Consider the following 21079-nt stretch of genomic DNA (forward strand, 5'->3'; position numbering starts at 1 on the left):
TCACCCCCCCCACACACACACACACATGCACATTCACACACTCCCAGAGTCCCTGGTCCCTCCCACCAGGGTGTGTTTCCCATCCATTCTTGCATTTCACAGTGTTGCGCCTTGCAATGCCGCAGCCCCTGTGCAGGACTACATTACAATGCTGGCTTCATCTTCAGCCTGCCCCTGGGCACTGGGTCTATTCACTCTGGAGCCTCAACCCTTAGCACAGTGCTCCACACAAAGTCGCAGCTCAAACAATGAATGAATGCATGAGGTTAAAATGCACCTCCCCGCAAATGCCACCACCCTTCATTCAGAGCCCTACCACATGATGACGATAAGCAAGTAACCAAATGTCCATCAACTAAAGCGAGCAGAGACTGGGAGCTGGGCTGTGGGCCTCTGCCACCCAGTACTCACGCTCCAGTGCTCCTCTCGGCCTCGTAGGTGTGTAAAGTTGTGAACACAACCACCCTGACCTGCCTGGCACCCTCCCTGACCACCGACTACCGGCCAGGCTTGGACACTGTGGAGCGGCCAGATGAGTTCGGATTCGTCTTTAACAACGTCCAGTCCTTGCTGATTTACAACGACACCAAGTTCATCTACTACCCCAACCCCACCTTTGAACTGCTCAGCCCTACAGGAGTCTTGGATCAAAAGCCAGGATCGCCCATCATCCTGAAGGTAGGCGAGTGCCCCCCATAGACCATGATGGGACGGAGCACCTCACCCTTCTGCCTGCCTCTCTGCTTCTCCTGTCTGTGCTTTGGACCCCAAAGCTGCCAGCTCCCTATGGAAAGAACCTGTTTTTAGATATGGACCCACTGAGCCACGTAGCGAGCACTTGTGAGTCTCGAGCGATGCTTTTGAATATCTGCTCCTCCAGGGGAGCTTTGGGAAGCAGAGGTTCCACAGTGACCTGCGGGTAACTGTGCCCTCTTATGTGTCGTCTCCGTGGCCACAGTGGCCTCTACACTAAGAGCTCATGGTCTCCCAGTGCTGCCCGTCCAAGAGTTTTGTGACTCCACCACTTTGACTTAAATCCCAGGAACTTCCCCAGATTTTCCCCTTTCCGGTATTTGGTCTCCCTGCCCCTTCACTGCTCTCTTCTTCCCTTTCATTCTCTCCTTCCTTTGTTTTCTCTCCAAACTTTGGCTCTCAAAACCCTGCCATGGAAAATTATTTATTGGTTCCTGCATTGCTGCCCTTCCTCTTCCTCCTGGCTCCTGAGTCTTTTTTTTTTTTTTAATTTTTAAATTTTATTTGTTCTAATTAGTTGTACATGACAGTAGCCAGAATTTCATTCTTCTTTAAAGCTGAGTAATATTCCATCATATATATATCATATATCATATCATATATATGATAAATCATATATATATATATATATATATATATATATCACATTCTCTTTACCCATTCCTCTGTTCAAGGGCACCTAGGTTGGTTCCATGTTTCAGCTATTGTGAATTGAGCTGCTATAAACATTGATGTGGCTGCATTACTGTACTATGTTGATTTTAAATCCTTCGGGTATAAATTAAGGGTCTAATGGTGGTTCTGTTCCAAGTGTTCTGAGGAATCTCCAGACTGCTTTCCACAAAGGTTGCATCAATTTTCCTTCCCACCAGCAATGTATGAGCGTACCTTTTTCCCCACATCCTCACCAACATTTATTGTTGCTTGTATTCTTGATCATTGCCATTCTGATTGGAGTGACATGAAATCTTAGTTTTGATTTGCATTTCTCTAATTGCTAGAGATGTTGAACATTTTTCCATATACTTGTTGATGGATCGTATATCTTCTGTGAAGTGTCCTGAGTCTCTTTTCAAGTACACAATTAGCTTCTGTGTGCAGGTGTAAATTACTCCTGTTAAAATGACTGTTCTCCACAGGGCAAAAACCTCTGTCCGCCTGCCTCTGGAGGGGCAAAACTCAACTACACCGTGCTGATTGGAGAGACCCCTTGTGCTGTCACAGTGTCTGAAACGCAGCTCCTCTGTGAACCCCCCAACCTCACGGGGCAACACAAGGTCATGGTGAGTGAGCCCCTCTTTTCTAACTTCTGTCCCTCCCCCTACCACCATACATGCATGACCTGTCATAAAGAAAAGTTCTCTTCCACCTCGTTGCCTGACTCACACCCTCAGTATCTCCTTATGTCCATGTCCTACATTAAAATGGTCCGAAGTTGAGAACTCAAGAAATGGAAGGCAACCGATGCTAAGGCAGGAAGTTGCTCTGTTTCTAAATCTGTACTGTGTGGTTGTGATCTGTCATGTCCAAGGATTTGCTGGCATGCCAGGGCTCTACACCCGTGTGCATCCGTGTGCGTCTGTGTGTGTACAATGCACAGGTTCACGTGGGCGGGATGGTGTTCTCGCCTGGCTCGGTGAGTGTCATCTCAGACAGCTTGCTGACCCTGCCAGCCATCGTCAGCATCGCGGCCGGTGGCAGCCTCCTGCTTATCATCGTCATCATCGTCCTCATCGCCTACAAACGCAAGTCTCGAGAAAACGACCTCACGCTCAAGCGGCTCCAAATGCAGATGGACAACCTGGAGTCCCGCGTGGCCCTGGAGTGTAAGGAAGGTAAGTCAGGTGTACCCTGGCTTCGTGGACCCCCTTTCTTCACTGGCCGTATCTCCCTCCTCCGTGCACACAAGTCCCCTCTTCACTCCCACTCTCCCACTGCCAGCCTTGGTGTCCCCAGAAACTTCCCGTGACCCTAGGGCCACAAAAGTCCGATGAAGAATGCCCACATGTCACCAGGTGCCATGGCGAACACCTGTAGTGCCTCCGACATGGGAGGCAGAAGGATTGCAGGTTTGAGGCTAGTCTGGGCAACTCAATGATGGGGGATGTGGCTCAGGAGAGCACCTCTGGGTTCAATCCCTAGTATTTAAAAAAAAAAAAAAAAAAAAAAAGAATGGCCACATGTGAGGAGGACCCCGGTCCACCTGTGGTCTCCTGGTCCACCCCTGCCCTGACTCCACCCACAATCTGGCTGACTCCATTTCCCTTTCAGGGCCTCTATGTCCCCACAGTCAGGGCCACCCAGACCCGTTGTCCCAGGCTAGATCTGCCAAATGGGAGCGTTGGGCCCCTGTCTGGGCAGAGCGGTCTTCACAGGGTGTGGGAGAAACAGCCGGAAGGCAGGAGAGCACCCCCTCTTCCGGCCCCGTCACTGCCCCCAGGGTTTGTTCCTGGGAAGGCCACGCTTGCTGGCACCCCTGGCCACGAATGTGTGTGGGAGTGGGGGTGTGATTGCTCCCAGCTCCCACACAGCCCCCACCATGAGGTGATGAGTGTACCTGGCATTCTCTCCAGCTGAGGACCTGGCAGGCTCTCTGGGTAAACATCTCAATTAGGAATCAAAACATTTCTCCTTTTGCTGCAAACGTCATTCTGAAACAAACCCTCTGCTGGGTGGAAGGGAGGAGCTGGCCGGGAGAACAGTGGCAGAGGCTCTCCTGGCACCAGGCCTGCAGGGCTCAGGCACCTGGGAGACAGGCCCACCTCCAAGGTGAGACCTCTGAAGCCCTTTGCTGCTCAGCCTTGCCTATTGGCCAAGCATCAGAGGACCAAGTCTCCATGAAGGTTTTGAATCTTAATTCTTCCTCTTGCTTAGGAAAGGGCAGCAATTTGCTTGTTGTTATCTTTGCCAGAGCCCCCAACCACTTCTTCACCTGCTGCTAGCTCCTCCAAGAGGGTCTCTACTGATTGGCTCAGTTTGTGGTCTTCTTTCTTTTTTGTTGTTTTAACCACATTTGCAGTCTACAGGAAGAAAATCAAAATTAGAGACAAGCACAGAAGACAATATACAGATCGCCTGTCTTCTTAGTACTTTAGAAAGGCAGTGTGTCTGTCAGCTGGCCATCACTGTTACAAACACATGAGATAACCAGCTTATAAAGAGAAAAGGTTTTCTTGACTCACGGTTTTAGAGGTTTCTGTCCATGGTCATTTGGCCCCGATGCTTTGGGTCTGTGGTGAGGCAGCAGATCACAGCAAGAATGCAAGGTAGAGCTGAACCTCTCACTTCATGGCCAGAAAGCAAAGGAGCAGAAGAAGAAGGGGCTGGGGTCCTGCTAGGCCCTCAAGGGACTTTGCTCAGTGACCTAAGATCTCTCACCAGTCCCCAATTCAAAGCTTCCACCACCTCTCAATAGTGCCAACCTGGGGACCAAGACTTTTAGCACATGGATACCTAATATCCAAAGGATCGCAGGCAACCTAGGAATTTCTCTCCCCGCCCAGATGCACCCCTGCCACCCTCACAGTCTGCACCCCAGTTCTCCTTCCTTCTTTACAAAGCCAGCCTGTCTCACTCCACAGCTTTCGCTGAGCTCCAGACAGACATCAATGAGCTAACCAGCGACCTGGACCGCTCAGGAATCCCCTACCTGGACTATCGTACCTATGCCATGAGGGTCCTGTTCCCAGGCATTGAGGACCACCCTGTCCTACGGGAGCTGGAGGTAATGCCCATCTCCCTGGCTCAGCTGCCCAGGAGGTAGCAGGGCAGGGTTTCTCGGCAGCACAAAGTAAGGTGACCTGTGGGACGGTGCCAATAGTTGATCCCAGCATGACGGCAGTGAGGCTGTCAGGAAGATCGTGGACAAAGGGGCACCCAGGCATATGGGGACAGTGACAGCACAAGGAACATTGTTTGTCAGCTTTTAATTAATGACTGAATTAATTAACTGAGATCCTGACTCATTCTAGAATGGATTTAAGGTGGCTTAAAGAAAGACTTGGGACTCTGAGAGATTTGTTTGCTCATTTGTTGGTTTATTTTACTGAAGTTAATATATCAGGACAGAGGAGATTAAGGGAGACTAGTAAACCAAAGAAATCTGAAGGGTTATGTCCCATGATCTCCTGGGAAATTAGATGGTCCCCTTGGAGGGCTACTCACAGAGCCCAGCCTTCTGCCCGTGGAAGGCCAAGGCAGGCCGCAGCCTTCAGAGGCAGTCTTTGCTCCATCATAGGGGTAGGGGAGTTGGGCGGGGGTGCTTATAGGCCTTATGGAGAGGGTCCCACTGCAGGTGCCAGCACCAGCAGGCCCTCCTGAGAGCCTGGGGTAGGAGGCCAGCAGCCTGTCCTCTGAGCCGTTGCCCCTCCACACCGGCCCCAGGTGCAGGGGAATGGGCAGCAGCACGTGGAGAAAGCCCTGAAGCTCTTCGCCCAGCTCATCAACAACAAGGTGTTCCTGTTGACCTTCATCCGCACCCTGGAACTGCAGCGCAGCTTCTCCATGCGCGACCGAGGCAACGTGGCTTCGCTCATCATGACCGGTCTGCAGGGCCGCCTGGAGTATGCCACTGATGTCCTCAAGCAGCTGCTGTCTGACCTCATTGACAAGAACCTGGAGAACAAGAACCACCCCAAGCTGCTTCTCCGGAGGTCTGACCCATGGCAGGATGTGGGAGGGTAGCCGGTATCTGTACAGGGACATGGCGCCTCATTAGACAAGCCTCTGTGGAACTGGAAGATTCCATTCCCAACAAATAGCACCCATGCAAAGCAGCTTGTCTCCTGACATCTCCCAAGGACAGGGTCTGATCTTCTGGTCATCCCAGGAGACTGCAGTGTCTGAAGTCATCCAAGTGTGACAAAAAAGCACAGGCCTGGCTTGGAGTTCATCTTGAACCCAACCCTGCCACCTGCTAGCCCTGTGATCTTGGGTCAATGGCATAACATCTCTGTTGTTTAGTTTCTTAATAGACACAATGAGAGAGGCACCTGTCTCAGTCTCTCTCTTCCTCTAGAGCTGCACTCCAGCATGGTAGCCACCAACAGTATATAGCTATGAACCAAAATGAATTAAAATATAAATTTCAATTCCTCCAGCATGCTGACCACATTCCAAGTATTCAGTGATCCGCCATCTATGTCCAGTGGCCACCATATTGGACAGCATAGACAGAAACCATTTTCATCACCTCAGAGAGTTCTGTTGGATGGTGCTGATTTAGAGAGTCCATGTGGCTCCCGTGCCCAGCGTCCTGAATTGGAATCATTGACGTCCACCTCACTCCCCAGCTTTCTAGGAGGAGAGAGAGTTGGAGACCCTGCCTCCTCTGCCTCCTGAGGCCACAGGAAACCACACGTGGCTCTGGAGCTCCCTTGGGTATCAGGAGTTGGAACATGCCCCCTCCACTCAGCCCTCCACCCCTCCTCCTTAGCCCTCTGCTCAGGAGGTCTCAGGCTTCCAGGCCCCACGTGGGGTGAGGAGGGAGGAAGGATGGCTTTGTTTTATGAGTACTGAGCCCCCATCCTGCCAATCCGAGCATTAGAAACTCTCATTAAGAACTGTTGTATTTAAATTAGAGCTAATCTCAGGCACAATGCAGAGAAAGGGTGCTGGGAGGGCCCGGGGAGAAAGCTACAATTTCTTCTGCCATTGTCACTCTCTCCCAGCCCCAGATTGCTGAGCAGCCCTGGCAAATGCCTGGGATTTACTGCAGCCAGAGGGTATAATTTGCACCACGTGCAGGGAGTTAAAATACCCTTCCGGCATCCCCCATCACCAAGGGTCTGTCATGGCTGCTTTGTTTCTTCCCAAGTGCCCAGATCTGCAGCCTGGGAGTGGGGGAGGGGAGAGAGATGCCACTCGCAGAAACAGATCCCCTGTTGGCTAAACTCTTAAGCACTGCCTCTACCTGCAGGGCTGGGATCTGAGAGCCCACAAGACAGCAGTAATGATAGCTAATATTTACATAGTGTTTGCTGGGGCGCCAGGCGTTATTCTTAGCACTTTAATTGCATTAACTCATTCGACACTAGCAACAGCTGTGTCAGGTAGGTAGTATGACTGTCTGCACTTAGAGATGGGGAAACTGAACCCCAAGAGGTTAAATGACTTACCCAAGATTCCTCAGCCAGTCCGAGAACCCCAGACGGCCTGTCTCTGAGTATTTGGAGGGCGGGTACCAGGGATGCAAAACAGGGCAGACAGGCCTGCAGGTCACCCCAGAGGAGGAGGAAAAGTCTTCATCACCCAGAAGGAAATACAGTACTGGTCCTCCATAGCCTTGTGGGATAGGAGCCTGTTTCTGCATTCCCTGTGTCGGGTACAGTGACTTATGTTGCCACAAACCAGCAGGGAGGAAAGGTCCCTGCCCTCCATTTTTCATAGGGAATCGAGAGCCCAAAAGAAGCCACCCCTGACCCAAGTCACACTTCTAGTTACTAGGAGAGGTGGGCTGGGACCCAGGGATCCTCTTGATTCCCAGCCCTATATTCTCTCCTGCCTGCATAACAAGCCCAGACCTCACCACCAAGACCCCTCCATAAAGGACAGTCCCTCATCCCTTCTGCCTCCCCCAGGACCGAGTCTGTGGCTGAGAAGATGCTGACCAATTGGTTTGCCTTCCTCCTGCATAAGTTCCTGAAGGTGAGGAGGGTGAGATGGGCCCAGGGCTGGGAACACAAACCTGGCCTTCGGGTTGCATGGGGATCCCCGCCTAAGGAATAGGAACTCCTGGGTCTGGCTGCTCCCAAGCAAAGCAGGCCAAGGAGGTCTCTCCCACAGCCCTGGATCCAGAGGCAGAAGAGGAAGGGCCCAAGCCCACGCTCCCATGCTCTGTTCATGTCCCTAGGAGTGCGCCGGGGAACCGCTCTTCATGCTGTACTGTGCCATCAAGCAGCAGATGGAGAAGGGCCCCATCGACGCCATCACGGGCGAGGCACGCTACTCCCTGAGCGAGGACAAGCTCATTCGGCAGCAGATCGAGTACAAGACCCTGGTGAGGAGGCCACAGGCTCAGGGGACAACACACGTACCTCCTGCTCTGATCCATACTCTCCCTTCTGACCCCAGAGTCAGCCTGTGGGGATCAGTGCGGAGGTGGAGGGACTAGTCTGGGACAAGCCCGAAGGGTATGCAAAATGTAGGGAGGGCAAGACCCACCTGGGCTCCCCTCTCCCCACCTCACTTGGTGAGCCTTAAGAGAGCCATATGCCTCCATCTACCCCAGATAGCTTTAGGGGAGAAACAAAGGTCATGCCACCCAGGAATGGGGTGATTACCATCATCAGAAAGAACGTGAGTGTGCTGATTCTTAGTGGAGAATCTTTGGGGAAGTGTGAGACCAGCCCTTGACGCACCTGGAACCAGTGCTGAACCCCTCGGTGCCTCAGTTCAGGATCATAGTCTCCCCTCAGCCTCTGGGGAACTTGAGAGTCCTGGTTCTTTGAGAAAGAAGGAGTGGACATAGTGACTCAGACTCTCATGTGGCAGATGGCAGGAAGGTGAGAGAAACTGAGGCACAGAACAGAGCCTTATTTCTCCTATGAGGAGGGCAAACCTTGGAAAAAGAAGATTCTGAGGCCTCGACCCCTCCCCGTCAAACTGCCCTTCAAGTGCTTACCTGCTCACCCTCCATACCCCACTCGTAGATCCTGAACTGCGTCAACCCAGACAATGAGAACAGTCCTGAGATCCCAGTGAAGGTGCTGAACTGTGACACCATCACGCAGGTCAAGGAGAAGATCCTCGACGCCGTGTATAAGAATGTGCCCTACTCCCAGCGGCCCAGGGCCGTGGACATGGACTTGGGTAGGAAGCCTGGCTTTGGAATGTGAGGGGTGAGGGGGAACTTGTAGCTGTGCGGAGGGCGGAGGGCATTCGGGCTGAGAGAGGGATGGGAAGATGTGAAGCCCCGCCCTGCCCACCACCCTCCCAGGGCGTGCCTGGGTCCTGGCCAGGTGAGGGCCACAGGCAATGCTTCTCCCTCCTGGCGCTGCTGCTCAGGCCTGCCTGTCTCTGCGGAGGCCCACGCATCCTCCCCTTCTCCCCTGACTCCATGGGGTCTGTCAGTGACCCCAGCTGGAGAGAGCCAGGGTTGGCACAGACCAGGTGGCCCTGGCTCTTGGTCCCCACCCCTTACACTGCCACGCGCACCACCCTCTCCACCCAGAGTGGCGCCAAGGCCGGATTGCCCGGGTTGTGCTGCAGGATGAGGACATCACCACCAAAATCGAGGGTGACTGGAAGCGGCTCAACACCCTGATGCATTATCAGGTAGGGTGGGTCTTCCTTCCCACAGGGATTCTGCACTCAGGACCCTCAGCATCCCAGAATGTCCCTTTCCCTCTGAACTTTGCAGTATGGCCTCAGAAGCCTGAAAGGGGTTGTCTTCTCTTTTTCTTCCTCTTCCCTGAGGCTGGGGCAATGATTCTGTTAGATTGACTGGGGAACGTGTAAAAATACTCACAAAAAACATGAGTCCTTTATATTAGGTAGAGGGGAGTGAAAGGAGGGGAAGAGGTGTAGGGGTAGAAAGGGCAGTAGAGTGAAACAGACATCATCACCTCCTGTACATACATACATGACTGCATGACCGATGTGATCCTATAATATGTACAATCAGAAAAATGAAAAATTACACTCCATTTGTGCATGATCTATCAAAATGTATAAATGTATTCTACTGTCATGTACAACTAATTAGAACAAATAAAAATTTTTTAAAAAAAATAAAGAACATGAGTCCTGAGACTCCACCCTCAGAAACAGATGTAACTAGTCAGGAGCAAGGTTCCAGGCGATTCTATGCTGTGCATCTCTGTGCCTATGGAAAGCACTGCATATTGCAAAGTCCTTCACCTGGACAATTACCTTAAGGCACCTGGCACTTTCTTTGGCCTTTTACTCATACAGCTGATGCTTCTGGCTTGCAGCTTAGCAGGGAATTGGATGGGCTTGTCTTCAAGTCTTACATTCTGCCACTTACTAGCTGGTATCCTTAGAAAAGTTACTTAAGCTCTCTTTCCTCTGACCTGTGAAAGGTGGCTCCTAGTGATCCCTGCCCCATACAGGCATGTGGACTAGATTAAATGTCGAAGGTGCAGTGTTTGCACACTGGCAGACACATTGAGTGAGCAGTCGAAAAGATTCCAGCAGAGAACATAGGATTCAGGAGCACCCACTCCCACCTCCCCTTCCCTCCCATGGGAAGTGCTCACAGCTGGGGGGGTCTCTGTAAGATTAAGCACAGGTAGACAGATTGAGATTCAGGAAAAATACTAAAATAGAAACTGGAAATGAGAGACACCAAGGGAAATTAAACCAACCAGAGGAAGTGCCTCAGGCTGCAAGACCCACGGGATTGTCTGATTAATAATATCCTCCTATGTCCCTGTCTCACAAAGGGAGGAGTACAGAAAGACTGGCAGGCTGGGCTTGCAAACGCTGAGCTGCCAGTGACCAGGATGCTGGGAGACCCTGGAGCTGGCTGGGAACCTTGAGGTTACAGAGGAAGCTGGGGCCACTGGGAATAACCCAACCACTGGACCCTGGACTCCATCCCCTTCACTGACCAGCATCCCCTAAGTGGCACCCTGCCTGGACCCCCACCCCACATGGAGTGAGGGTAGTTGTGCAAGGGAAGAACCAAAGTTCTGGTAGCATGATTTTAATCTTTTCCAACTTGGGCTCCTCATCTGCAAAATGGAGATGATAACCCTGACTGGTGAAGGTATGAAGGTGGCTGGAAGGATTAGAAACAACAGGTGAGGTAACCGAGGATGCAGCTATAATCACTCCCCATTAACTCTACACATGAACGCACACACATCAGCTACCTCCATGCGGTCAGTGCATCCTGCAGAACAATTGTAACGAACAAGTAAGAGCTGGAAACAAAAGTGCAAAAGAGAATAGTACTATGCCCCCAAATGCTACATTTCTAAGGGGCAGGAATAGTGTCTGTCTTCCTCTGTCTCTGAGCCCTACTGCTGGGCTGCCCGTCCTATGGCTTCCAACCAGAAGAAAGGAATATCCTGTTCTTATGGTGCTCATCATACAAAGCACTTCCAATTCCCTGATGTCATTTATCATTCATGTATTCATTCGTTCCTCAAATATTTACTGAGCTTTACTGAGTGTGAGGCACTTCCCACACACTAGCCCTGAATGACAGGGACAGCAGAGAATCTTCTTCCCTTTGGAAGAGATGATAATGACCACGATGATGACGACAATGCTCATAATGGCAGCACTAATGCCAATGCTTGCTGAGTGCTTACTGGGCACCAGGCACCATGTTCAAACTTTATGTGTCTTAATCCCTTTGCTAATTCTCACAGCAATGATTATTAGACCTGAGTATTGTCCACACTGACAAATGAGACCACTGAGGTCCAGAAGGTTCTCATCCAACTGGAAAATGGCAGAGCCAGGGCCAGCACCAGCAAGATACATTGAACACAAACTTGGACTGCCTGTTGCTTCAGAGAGAGAGAAAAACCAAGGACAAGAGAGGTTCAGTGACTAGGTCTGGAATAAGCTGAACCATGGTGATGTGAGTCACCTTGTGGATCTTCCTTAAGTGACAGTAAACCATAAATAATGTTATCTGTTCACCCCCAAGAGTTTCTGGAGTATCATTTCTGGGCTGTAGGTGAGAATTTCTGAAAGGCAAGGTGAAGAGTCCCCCCTCAGTCCTAGACTGGATACTGATGATGGCAACTGCTGGCAAGTCCGGGGAGCTGCCCCCAGCTGGGAAGTGATTAAGCACTGGAACATTCCAAGCATCAGACTGGAATGGGCTCAGGATTGTAGAACTCTACGCCCTCAAGTCAAGCATTGCCCTCTTGTTACCCTCCCTGGAGTCAAAGGTCCTTGGAGCCCCTACAGAAGAAAATCTGCATAATCTTAATTAACAAAGAGATGTTAAAAACTGCTGGGGCTCCTGCAGATTTATAGGGAGGGTAAAATTAAACACCATCACTAAAACCCGCTATCAGGGAATCTCGTTAGCACTAATGTTCATTTATAGTTTGACTTCCCAACATTTAATTCTTTTTTGGTGGGAGAGAGGGACTGACAATTTAAGACCCAGAAAGATGGTTTTATGGCTGGTGCAGCTATAAATCAAACTTATAAAGTTCATAAAAATTGTTAAAATAAAAAATGGTTTAATAGGAATGTTTTATGGCCCATAACATTATTATAGCTGTTTTATTCCCTCTGCGTTAGGGGTTTAATTGGATCGCCACAATTCTGGGGATTCTCCGTTTTTATTGGATATAGGGTAATCTTAAATCAAAATGGCCCCAAATGTCTTCAATATGGCGCCTCATTTATCAGCCCTCTCCCTACGGGCTGGGTGCAGAGCCTGGCATCCTCACAGAGGATGGGGCAAGACACCATCTTTCTCTCTGACTCCCCAAGGGCAGCTACCTTTTTGCTAAAACTGTTCAAGGTGGCCCAGGCATAATGGGACCCAGGCCAGAAAGAAATCAGAGCCAAAAGGGAAAACAGGCTTCAGACCAGTGTGACTAGAAATAAAATCCCAAATTAGGATATATAAGGAGGAGAATATGTGCTCTGGAGCCTGACAGATCTGGCTACAAATACTGGCTGTACCGCGCATTAGTGATGTGACCTTGAGGATGTTTTGCAGCACTCCCAGGCTTCCGTCTCTTCATCTGTAAAATGGGAATAATTGTCTGGTACTCACAAGGTTGATGGGAGGTCATGTCTGTCCAGCAGAAATATAGAACAAGTCACCCATGCAAATCACATGCTTAATTTTAAAGTTTATTGGGTACATTGAAGAAGCAAAAATAAAAAGGTGAAATTAATTTAAAATGTATTTGTTCAACACAGTATAAAATAATTGTTGTTTCAATGTATGATAAGTATAAAAATTACTGAGATAGTTTATATTCTTTCATTCATACTAAATCATTGAAATCCAGTGTTTCTTGTACATTTTTAGCACGTTTCAACTCAGGCACTTAGAATATGTCTCAATTGGAACTAACTACATTTCAGGTACTTGATAGTCACATGTGACAAGAAGTTGCCATATTGAGCCAGGCCGTTCTGGTCCAATAAAAAAATATTAGTAATAGTTATTTATAATATTCCTGAACTTCTTCCTCTCTACCCACTCCTATCCCATAACCCTCCTACCCCATAACTTTGCTATTCACCTACCCAAAACACCTATATTCATACACACTGTACCTTTTGTACCCTTCTCAGGTATCAGACCGGTCGGTGGTAGCTCTGGTCCCCAAACAGACCTCCTCCTACAACATCCCTGCCTCTGCCAGCATCTCCCGGACGTCCATCAGCAGATACGGTGAGGACCAGGAAGGCAGCGTGGGCAGCTGGGAATGGAGGCTTCTGCGGCCCTCCAGTGACTGCAGCCACCCCGTCTCACAGAAGGAAGCCCTGACCTGGCCTCCTTCAAAGGCACTCGTTCACTTGTTTCCCTTCTCCCAAGTTCAGTAATTCTCTGTGCCATGTCTCCGCAGAGCAGTGGAAGCAGGTGGTACCATTTGTCCATCCTTTGATATCCTAGGCCTAGTGAGGAACTCGGAGTGGCTCAGAATAGGGAGACACCTGGTGGGAGGTTCAGACATCCCCGTTTACGTGAGCCAGTCCCAGTTTATGCCTGTTGTCCAGGCTGATTATTAATAGCATCCTGTTTTATTCTGTAAAGTATTCCGACTTGGACGATCAATTGACCTTCACTGCTTTCCCACCCTGACGAATGTTGGGCCCCTCAGTGTTCTCTGAAGGACACCACAGGACTAAACCCAACAGCTCCAAAATGGGCTCAGGAAATGTCACATCCTAGGTCCCAAGAATAAAGGGACTTGTTAATTCCCAAAAGGATCATTACAGCCAATAGCTTTTTAGTATTCATATTTTTACTCAAGCACCTACCAAAATATCTTGTTGACATTTTACCTGTTGATTATTCATAGCTGGAAGCATCAGAGGAGAGGAAGGGGGCTCTCAAATCCCCAAGGGTCTCTTTGGTTCATGGAATTTCTAAACCTCTTTCTAGAAAAGAATTCAGGGTCCTCTGTCCTCATGACAACTAAGTACCCTAAAAGACTCCACCAAACATGAGGTCCCAAGGGCCCCCTTCCAAATGAAACAAGTTTATTCTGAGTCGGTGCAGCAGATGGGCAGGATTTGGGAAGGATGCTACAAGCACACAGTCACTCCCAGTCTTCCACCACCCCTCCTCCTCAGACTCCTCCTTCAGGTACACGGGCAGTCCCGACAGCCTGCGGTCCAGAGCCCCAATGATCACTCCAGACCTGGAGAGTGGGGTCAAGGTGTGGCATTTGGTGAAGAACCATGACCATGGTGACCAGAAGGAGGGTGACCGGGGCAGCAAGATGGTGTCTGAGATCTACCTGACTCGGCTACTGGCCACCAAGGTAACTCTTGTTCTACTCAAGCCAGGGAAGCCTCCTCAGAGAGGTCTGTCCTGTGGCTCCACATACAGGAAGGATATCGTGGCATGTGTCCTTTAAGGGGACCCATTCAGGTGAGCCATGGTCTAAGACCCTAGGCACAGCTCCCAGAGAATGAAGCCACTGCTGTTCTCTGCCCTTTGGCAAAAACAGCAATGGTACCATTGCCTTCTGCTCACTCGTAAGACTCTGTTGCCTTCAGAGGAGCTATTCTCTCCCTTGGGAAGATACTTAAGAGTTTCTTGTCTGTTTTAGCCGATCAGATGTGCCACCCTCTGCCATCACTGCCTTTCCACTGCCTTTTTGATCACAATGGGAGAGAAAACATGAAGACCCTGTCTGGCAAGCCAAGGAAAAGCCCCCCACCACCCCATTCCATCTGTCCCTACATATTGATGGAAGTTATTGTGTTTAGCCTTCCTAGCACAGAACAAAATAAGCCTTTAAAGATGGTGATCACATGGCCTGCATTTTCCAGGATAAATTAGATTTAAATTCTCTCCCCCTGCAACAATGCTTCTGAGATCTTCATGCATGCAAACTTAAAGCTCCCAGACTTGCTTCCAGAATGTCCCAGAACTACTTTATCAGACCTCGTATCTCCATTTTTGCTATGCATACCATGCCCAGCATACCATTAAGAGACCAACAAAGAGGCACCAGAAAATGTTAGAAGTTTCACTGATCCTCAGACATGTGAAACCCAGGCCCAATCTTGTCCCTTCCCCAGAGACCCTTCAAGGCCTTTCAACCTTGGCTGTGCCTGGCTGTTCTGAAATCTAAACCTTTCACCCCCAGCTCATGCTTCAGACCTCATTTGTCCCAGATCACTGATATTTTAAGGCTCTTCATATTTCCTATCAGACCCTCTGTGGTCCTGCCAGGAGGCACCCAGTTCTCCGACTTGTTCCTTAGATGCCCTCTGCAGACTGGACTGCAGTCTGTGCCCTCCCATTCACCCCCGGTGAAACCTGAACTCAGTGCTTTTGTCTTCCTCAAAAGCACTGAACCCACACCCACTGGTCACAGATGCAGCATCAGTGTGGCATGTTACTACAGACTAGAGGAGAGATTCTTCCCAGGGATCCCCAGCCCATTCAATTCCTCCCACCTCCTGGTCACCCCAACTAGCATCCCTCTGCACCTTTGCCACATTGTCTACACAGCCTCACATTGCAGACAAAATTTCAAGGCAGAATGGGTCCCAGGCACCATCTGGTATGCCTGTCTGCTTCCTGTACCCCCACCCCCCTCATCTCACACTGTCCCTCCACGCCTCCCCCAGGGCACCCTCCAGAAGTTCGTGGACGACTTGTTTGAGACCTTGTTCAGCACTGTGCACCGGGGCAGCGCTCTCCCCCTGGCTATCAAATACATGTTTGATTTCCTGGATGAGCAGGCAGACAGACACAGCATCCACGACACAGATGTGCGGCACACCTGGAAAAGCAACTGGTAACCCCTAGGGGAGCTCAGTGGGAGGTGCAGCCTGGAGAAGCAGAGAACTGTGGGCGGTGGAGACCAGCAGGGTCCCTGGAGAGGGGAGGGCAGCCTGTTCTCAATGGGGGCTGGGTGATGGGAGGCCCCTAGAACATGTAACACACATGCTCTGTAGAGCCGGCGTGGTACCCAGGCTGCCCGCTCCAAGCAGGGCCTGCCTGGCTTGAACTCTGCACATACACTGGAGTTCTTCCCTTTTGGCCTGAGATCCTTCCCCAAGGAGAGCCCTCTCCTCTGACTGTGAGACCTCTCTTCTCAGGAAAAGAGAGCTGGGGGACCCTGGGCAAAGAGCCACACTTGAAACCCGCAGCAGAGCTTCAGAGTCAGGCATTCTGAGAGGGCACTTCCTGAGATGGGCCCCCGGGGATGAAGTTTGGTCAGTGCTGGGAGAGAGCACATACCTGCTATAGACTGGAGTCCATGAACTAATGATTTCACTGGAAAACCCATCTCTTAAGGACAAGTTATTACCCTGTCCCCATATCGTCAGGAAGCAATGGGCAGAATGTCCTGCAGAGAGGACTCTCTTCTCTTAAATCGTCTCCACCAGACCAGCAGTGGGAGAAGCAGCTCCCTCAGGCCCCTGGCATGAGACCTTTCCCTCCCAGGTTTTGAGCCTGAACCACAAAACAAGCTAAGGACTGGCTTTGAGGTCAGACAGGGCCTGGCCACGAGCAGGACTCAAAAGGCTTCCTTCGGCAAGAGCACAGAGACGGGAGATACAGGCATTTGGCTTGGGCAGGCGGCCCACGCAGCTGTCTGGAGTCAACGATCTCCTCAGAGAACAGAGCCGACACAGATGGGCTCAGACTGTTATTTGGGAATCAAAAGTCCTAGCAACCAACAAAACACTTTGGAAAGAGCCAACCCCAAACCCATATATTCCTTCCTAGTCCAGGGCGCTGAGCCCTCCTGAGTCTGTAGCTTTGATTGCAGGGAGTGCAGTGGAGAGGCCCAGATGGCCATGGGGCGAGGAGCCCACCGTGCACTATGCCAGGATGGGCCTTCCACCTGTATTCCCACGGCAGGACCACAGCTGCCTCCTTTGCTTTGGAGGATACCCAACTCAGTTCTGGAAATGGGTGATCTGGGGAAATCAAGAGAAGGTTCTGGGTTATTCTCACCTCTGCACCTTCTGTGGACTGATCAGACCAAGTACTAGACATGCACTCTCCTGGTGTTGTGGTGGGGAGAGTCCCCTGGTCCACACCTTACATAGCAAATGTCCAAGGAGAGATGATTAGAAGTCTCCAAAGTGGCCAAGAGAAAGGACAGGGCAGAAGAGCTACACAGACTCAGCTGAGGCCATTCCTCCTGCTGCACATCGGAGGATGAGCAGAAATCATAATGGGAGGGCTTGGGGTGGGGAACGCTGACCTTTCCCAAGACCTGGCACTGTGAAGACATTGGGGAACATCTGAGTCCATGAGAGTCAAGAGAAGATGAAGAAGGGGAGAAGAGGGGAAGCTGGGGATGTCACTCAGGACAAGCCTGGGGACAGGGCTTACTCCACACAGGCATCAAAAGAGTTAAGGCCGGAAGGCAGCTAGAAAAGAAGGCAGAGTTGAGAAAGAGGCAAAACAGCAGCTGTTCTGGTTTTGAAGGAGGGTAAATGGGCTTATCCGCCTTATGGCCCCAGGAGCAGAGAAAGCTCATTCCCCTCTGCTTATAAATTCCTGAATCGCAGAAGGAAGTCTCCTAACTACTGATGGGTTCCTCTTGGGGTGGGAAAAGCTCTGTGCTACAGTAAGCCATTCCCAGGGTGCCAACAATGGCCTCCTCTCCTCCCTCTGCCCCTGCCCAGACACAAGAAAGCCCTGGGGAGAATCCTGAAAGAATGTCCCCCAGGGGAGCCCATTCCTCGGCCCAGCCAGGCAGACCAGCCCTGGGAAGCAGCTCCAGCAGCCGGCCTGGGCGGGGAGGGCAGGTGGTACCCTTTGTGCCCGCTCTCAGGCAGTGCCTGGGGCTGCCGGCTGCATCCTTGCGCACAATGGCCACCAGCACTGTGAGGGGACTCTAGGAGCCTGGTGGCTTTGTTTGAAGTCCTGAGAAAATCATGCTGTCCTCTGTACTCAGGCTTCCCTTGGGGCACGGAGGCCCCAAGAAAAGCCTGCCAGGAGGGAACCGGATGCAGCCACGCCCACCCCTCAGTTGTCAGGGAACAGGGTCAGTGCCCTGTTAGGGTACCAGGCCCCTCTCCTTTTTTCCCAGGGTCAGCAGTAGCTTGGGCTGAATGAGCAGCCCAGTTAGCCCCTTTTTTTCTGACTTCATCCACTTGCCTTTTAGATAGGCAATTCGACCCTTGGGGGTGAGGGGAACATTAGTGGATGGCATAAGGGTCATGGCCAAAGTGCATCCTCGAGTCTGCTCTGCCTTTTTCTGCAGCCTCCCTCTGCGCTTCTGGGTGAACGTCATCAAGAACCCCCAGTTTGTGTTTGACATCCACAAGGGCAGCATCACGGACGCCTGCCTGTCTGTGGTGGCCCAGACCTTCATGGACTCCTGCTCCACGTCGGAGCACCGGCTGGGCAAGGACTCCCCCTCCAACAAGCTGCTCTATGCCAAGGACATCCCCAGCTACAAGAGCTGGGTAGAGAGGTCAGTAGCTGCTCAGGACAGGCCGGTGTCATCTCCCTGCTGCTTTGCCTGCCCTGTAGCATCAGTGAGCGCTCTCTATTTACACTCCCTTCCTGCTCCCTTCCTTCTTCCTTGTCCAAACATCCTACTGTGGGGAGGAAGGATCCCTTGAAAGTCTGATTGCTATCATTCTAATTACCATTTGTGGAGTACTTGCTAAGCACCCAACACTGTGCAATAAGAATTTTGTATGTATCATCTCATTAAAATGTTCAATGGACTTGTGAAGTAACTATTATCATCCCCGTTGTTATCATCTGTGGCACAGAGAAGTTGCCCAAGATGACCAACTAGCAGAAAGCAGAGATGGGATTTGAACATAAGAAGTATGGCCAGAGTCTTGACTTTTCTGCTGGGCAGTGCCACTAGGAGCTCTAAGCTGGGTGGCGTCTCCTGAAGACTCTGGCCTTAGACTTCAGCCTCAACATGAGGCAAGAGGCAGCAGCAGAAGACACCTCAGAAGAGACATAGGAGGACAGGAACAATTGGGGACTCCTAATGATGCCAGGGGACCCAGGGCCAGGGTTGGTGTGTGCAAATGTTTCCTAAGTCCCCATCAAGGCCCTTGTCCTCTCTATGGCAGATACTATGCAGACATTGCCAAGCTCCCCGCCATCAGCGACCAGGACATGAACGCCTACCTCGCAGAGCAGTCACGCCTGCACGCCGTGGAGTTCAACATGCTGAGTGCCCTCAACGAGATCTACTCCTACGTCAGCAAGTACAGTGAGGAGGTAAGACAGGGAGCAGGAAGCAAGGCCATGAAGCAGGAAGCTTGACTCATTCCTTCAATAACAATAGAGGGTAATTTACAAAACACAATCATGGAGTCAAAAAGCCCATGAGCTCTAAATCCTTGTCATTCCTTTATAAGGCAGTCTAACCTCTGCTGATTCACTGAGCGCTTGCTTATGCATCACCACCTTTCAGTCATTGTTAGCACAATAAATAGCACTTTTAATAATTGAATTGTTTTTCAATTCAAAACGTTGGATGGTGAATTTCATTCTTTCTTAAACAATGAATCAAACTATTTTGCACTTGGGCGGATCCTGCCAGTCACATTTCAGATAGACAGGTGGCCCTTAACATAAATAGAGGTTAAAAAGGATGGCTTGGGGAGATTGAGAAGTCACGCGCTGGCATTGAAAGAAGCAGCAGTAGTGGTAATAATAATAATAATTAACATTTACACCAGGCTTCCTGTATGCCCTGTATGCTGCATATTGTTTTAAACACTTTAGGTATATACATACATATATTTTTGCATGTGCATGTATGCAAATATATGCATACATACATTCATGTATTGTATGATGACATTTTGGTCATCAACCAACCACATATATGATGGTGGTCCCAAGAGATTATAATGGAAGCTGAAAAATTCCTCTGGCCTCAAAGCCCTCCTAATGCCATGGAGCATTGCCCAGGCATTTGCAGGGATGTTGGCATACACAACTTTACTGAGCTGCCAGTCGTGTAAAAACAGTGCACGCAATTAGGTACATCATGGAATACTTAACAGCAAACAACTGTGTTACCAGTTTATGTGTTCACTACACTTACTATCATAATTTTAGAGTACATTTCTTGTACTTAAAAAGTTTACAGTGTAACACTGTACCATGTCACACCAGCAGCGACATCAGACAGCGCCTGTCTCTCGATGGCATCATTATCTCCCATGTCTGTATGAATACACTCTAGGATATTTGCATGGTGACAAAATGCAACCACCCACTCCACTTCTCAGAGAGTATACTTGTCATTAAGCAAAGCATGACTGTCCATGTCTTCATTCCATTAATCATCTCAGTTATTTAAGGTTATGTTCATCAAGGCAGAATGGAAAGCTAGATGGATGGGCAAAGGGTGGAGAACTCTGGGAAGTGGTGTGCTTTATGCTGAGTCTTGAAGTCACTCCCCTTTGTTCTTCTGTCCCTCAGCTCATTGGGGCACTAGAGCAAGATGAGCAGGCCCGGCGGCAGCGGCTGGCATACAAGGTGGAGCAGCTCATTAGTGCCATGTCCATTGAGAGCTGAGAGGAGGGGACCAAATTCCTGGGAAGATGGACCCACACGAGCTGTCACACTGGAGTCTCGGAAGGAAGGACAGTAAAGGGGATCAGGCCTCAGAGCTTGCGGCCCCTGAGACCCCACCCCAGGAAGAGGGGAGGGCCCCTCTCCGGACGCCAGCAGGTTTCCTCACAGCCAGTTCCTGCCAGGAAAGGCCGCGGCCACCATTCATCCACAGCCAGAACAAGAGACGAGGGCCGGCAAGGAGAAGGTGGCTCTTCCAGCGAGAGGCTGGAGCCGGGATGGTCCTGCCTCCGTGACTGCTGCTTTGCATGAAAACTCCTTTGATGTATATTGGGGAAATAATGAGAACTTTATTTAATTTTTTTTAAGAAAAAGGAAAAAAAATACAGAAATAAAACAAAACAAAAAGCTGCCCTGTTAATCCCGTCCAACTTTTGTTTAATTCTGATTTCTGCCCCCGTCTGTCCCCTCGTCTCTCCTCCTTCATGTAACTCCTCTTTCTGAATGTCAGGAAAAGTCTACGAAGAGAGGCTGAGAGAAACGGAGGGGGGAAACGGTCTCCTTTCCTGTGACGAAAAAACAAAACAAGGAGGAGGAGAACGAATGAGCACAAGTTCCAACCAAACTCTTCGCAGAGAGGACAGTAGAACCTGGAGCCCTCCCAACGTC

General features: G+C 50.3%; 1 protein-coding gene across 1 annotated transcript in view; it reads left to right on the forward strand.

Annotated features, from left to right (window-relative positions):
* PLXNA2 (plexin A2) overlaps positions 1 to 20831 on the forward strand; it is a 208186-nt gene extending 187355 nt beyond the window's left edge. Inside the window, exons 18-32 of the mRNA XM_079107853.1 lie at positions 439 to 678; positions 1893 to 2036; positions 2354 to 2588; positions 4335 to 4477; positions 5137 to 5405; positions 7332 to 7398; positions 7604 to 7750; positions 8403 to 8562; positions 8924 to 9027; positions 13000 to 13099; positions 14005 to 14195; positions 15517 to 15686; positions 18117 to 18329; positions 18952 to 19102; positions 20318 to 20831. Of these exons, the coding sequence (XP_078963979.1) occupies positions 439 to 678; positions 1893 to 2036; positions 2354 to 2588; positions 4335 to 4477; positions 5137 to 5405; positions 7332 to 7398; positions 7604 to 7750; positions 8403 to 8562; positions 8924 to 9027; positions 13000 to 13099; positions 14005 to 14195; positions 15517 to 15686; positions 18117 to 18329; positions 18952 to 19102; positions 20318 to 20413 (2430 nt within the window). The 3' untranslated portion in view covers positions 20414 to 20831. The remainder of the gene's footprint in view (positions 1 to 438; positions 679 to 1892; positions 2037 to 2353; positions 2589 to 4334; positions 4478 to 5136; positions 5406 to 7331; positions 7399 to 7603; positions 7751 to 8402; positions 8563 to 8923; positions 9028 to 12999; positions 13100 to 14004; positions 14196 to 15516; positions 15687 to 18116; positions 18330 to 18951; positions 19103 to 20317) is intronic.
* Positions 20832 to 21079: the final 248 nt, after the last annotated feature.

Source organism: Sciurus vulgaris, assembly GCF_902686455.1.
Source record: "Sciurus vulgaris genome assembly, chromosome: 12".
NCBI classification, from domain to species: domain Eukaryota; kingdom Metazoa; phylum Chordata; class Mammalia; order Rodentia; family Sciuridae; genus Sciurus; species Sciurus vulgaris.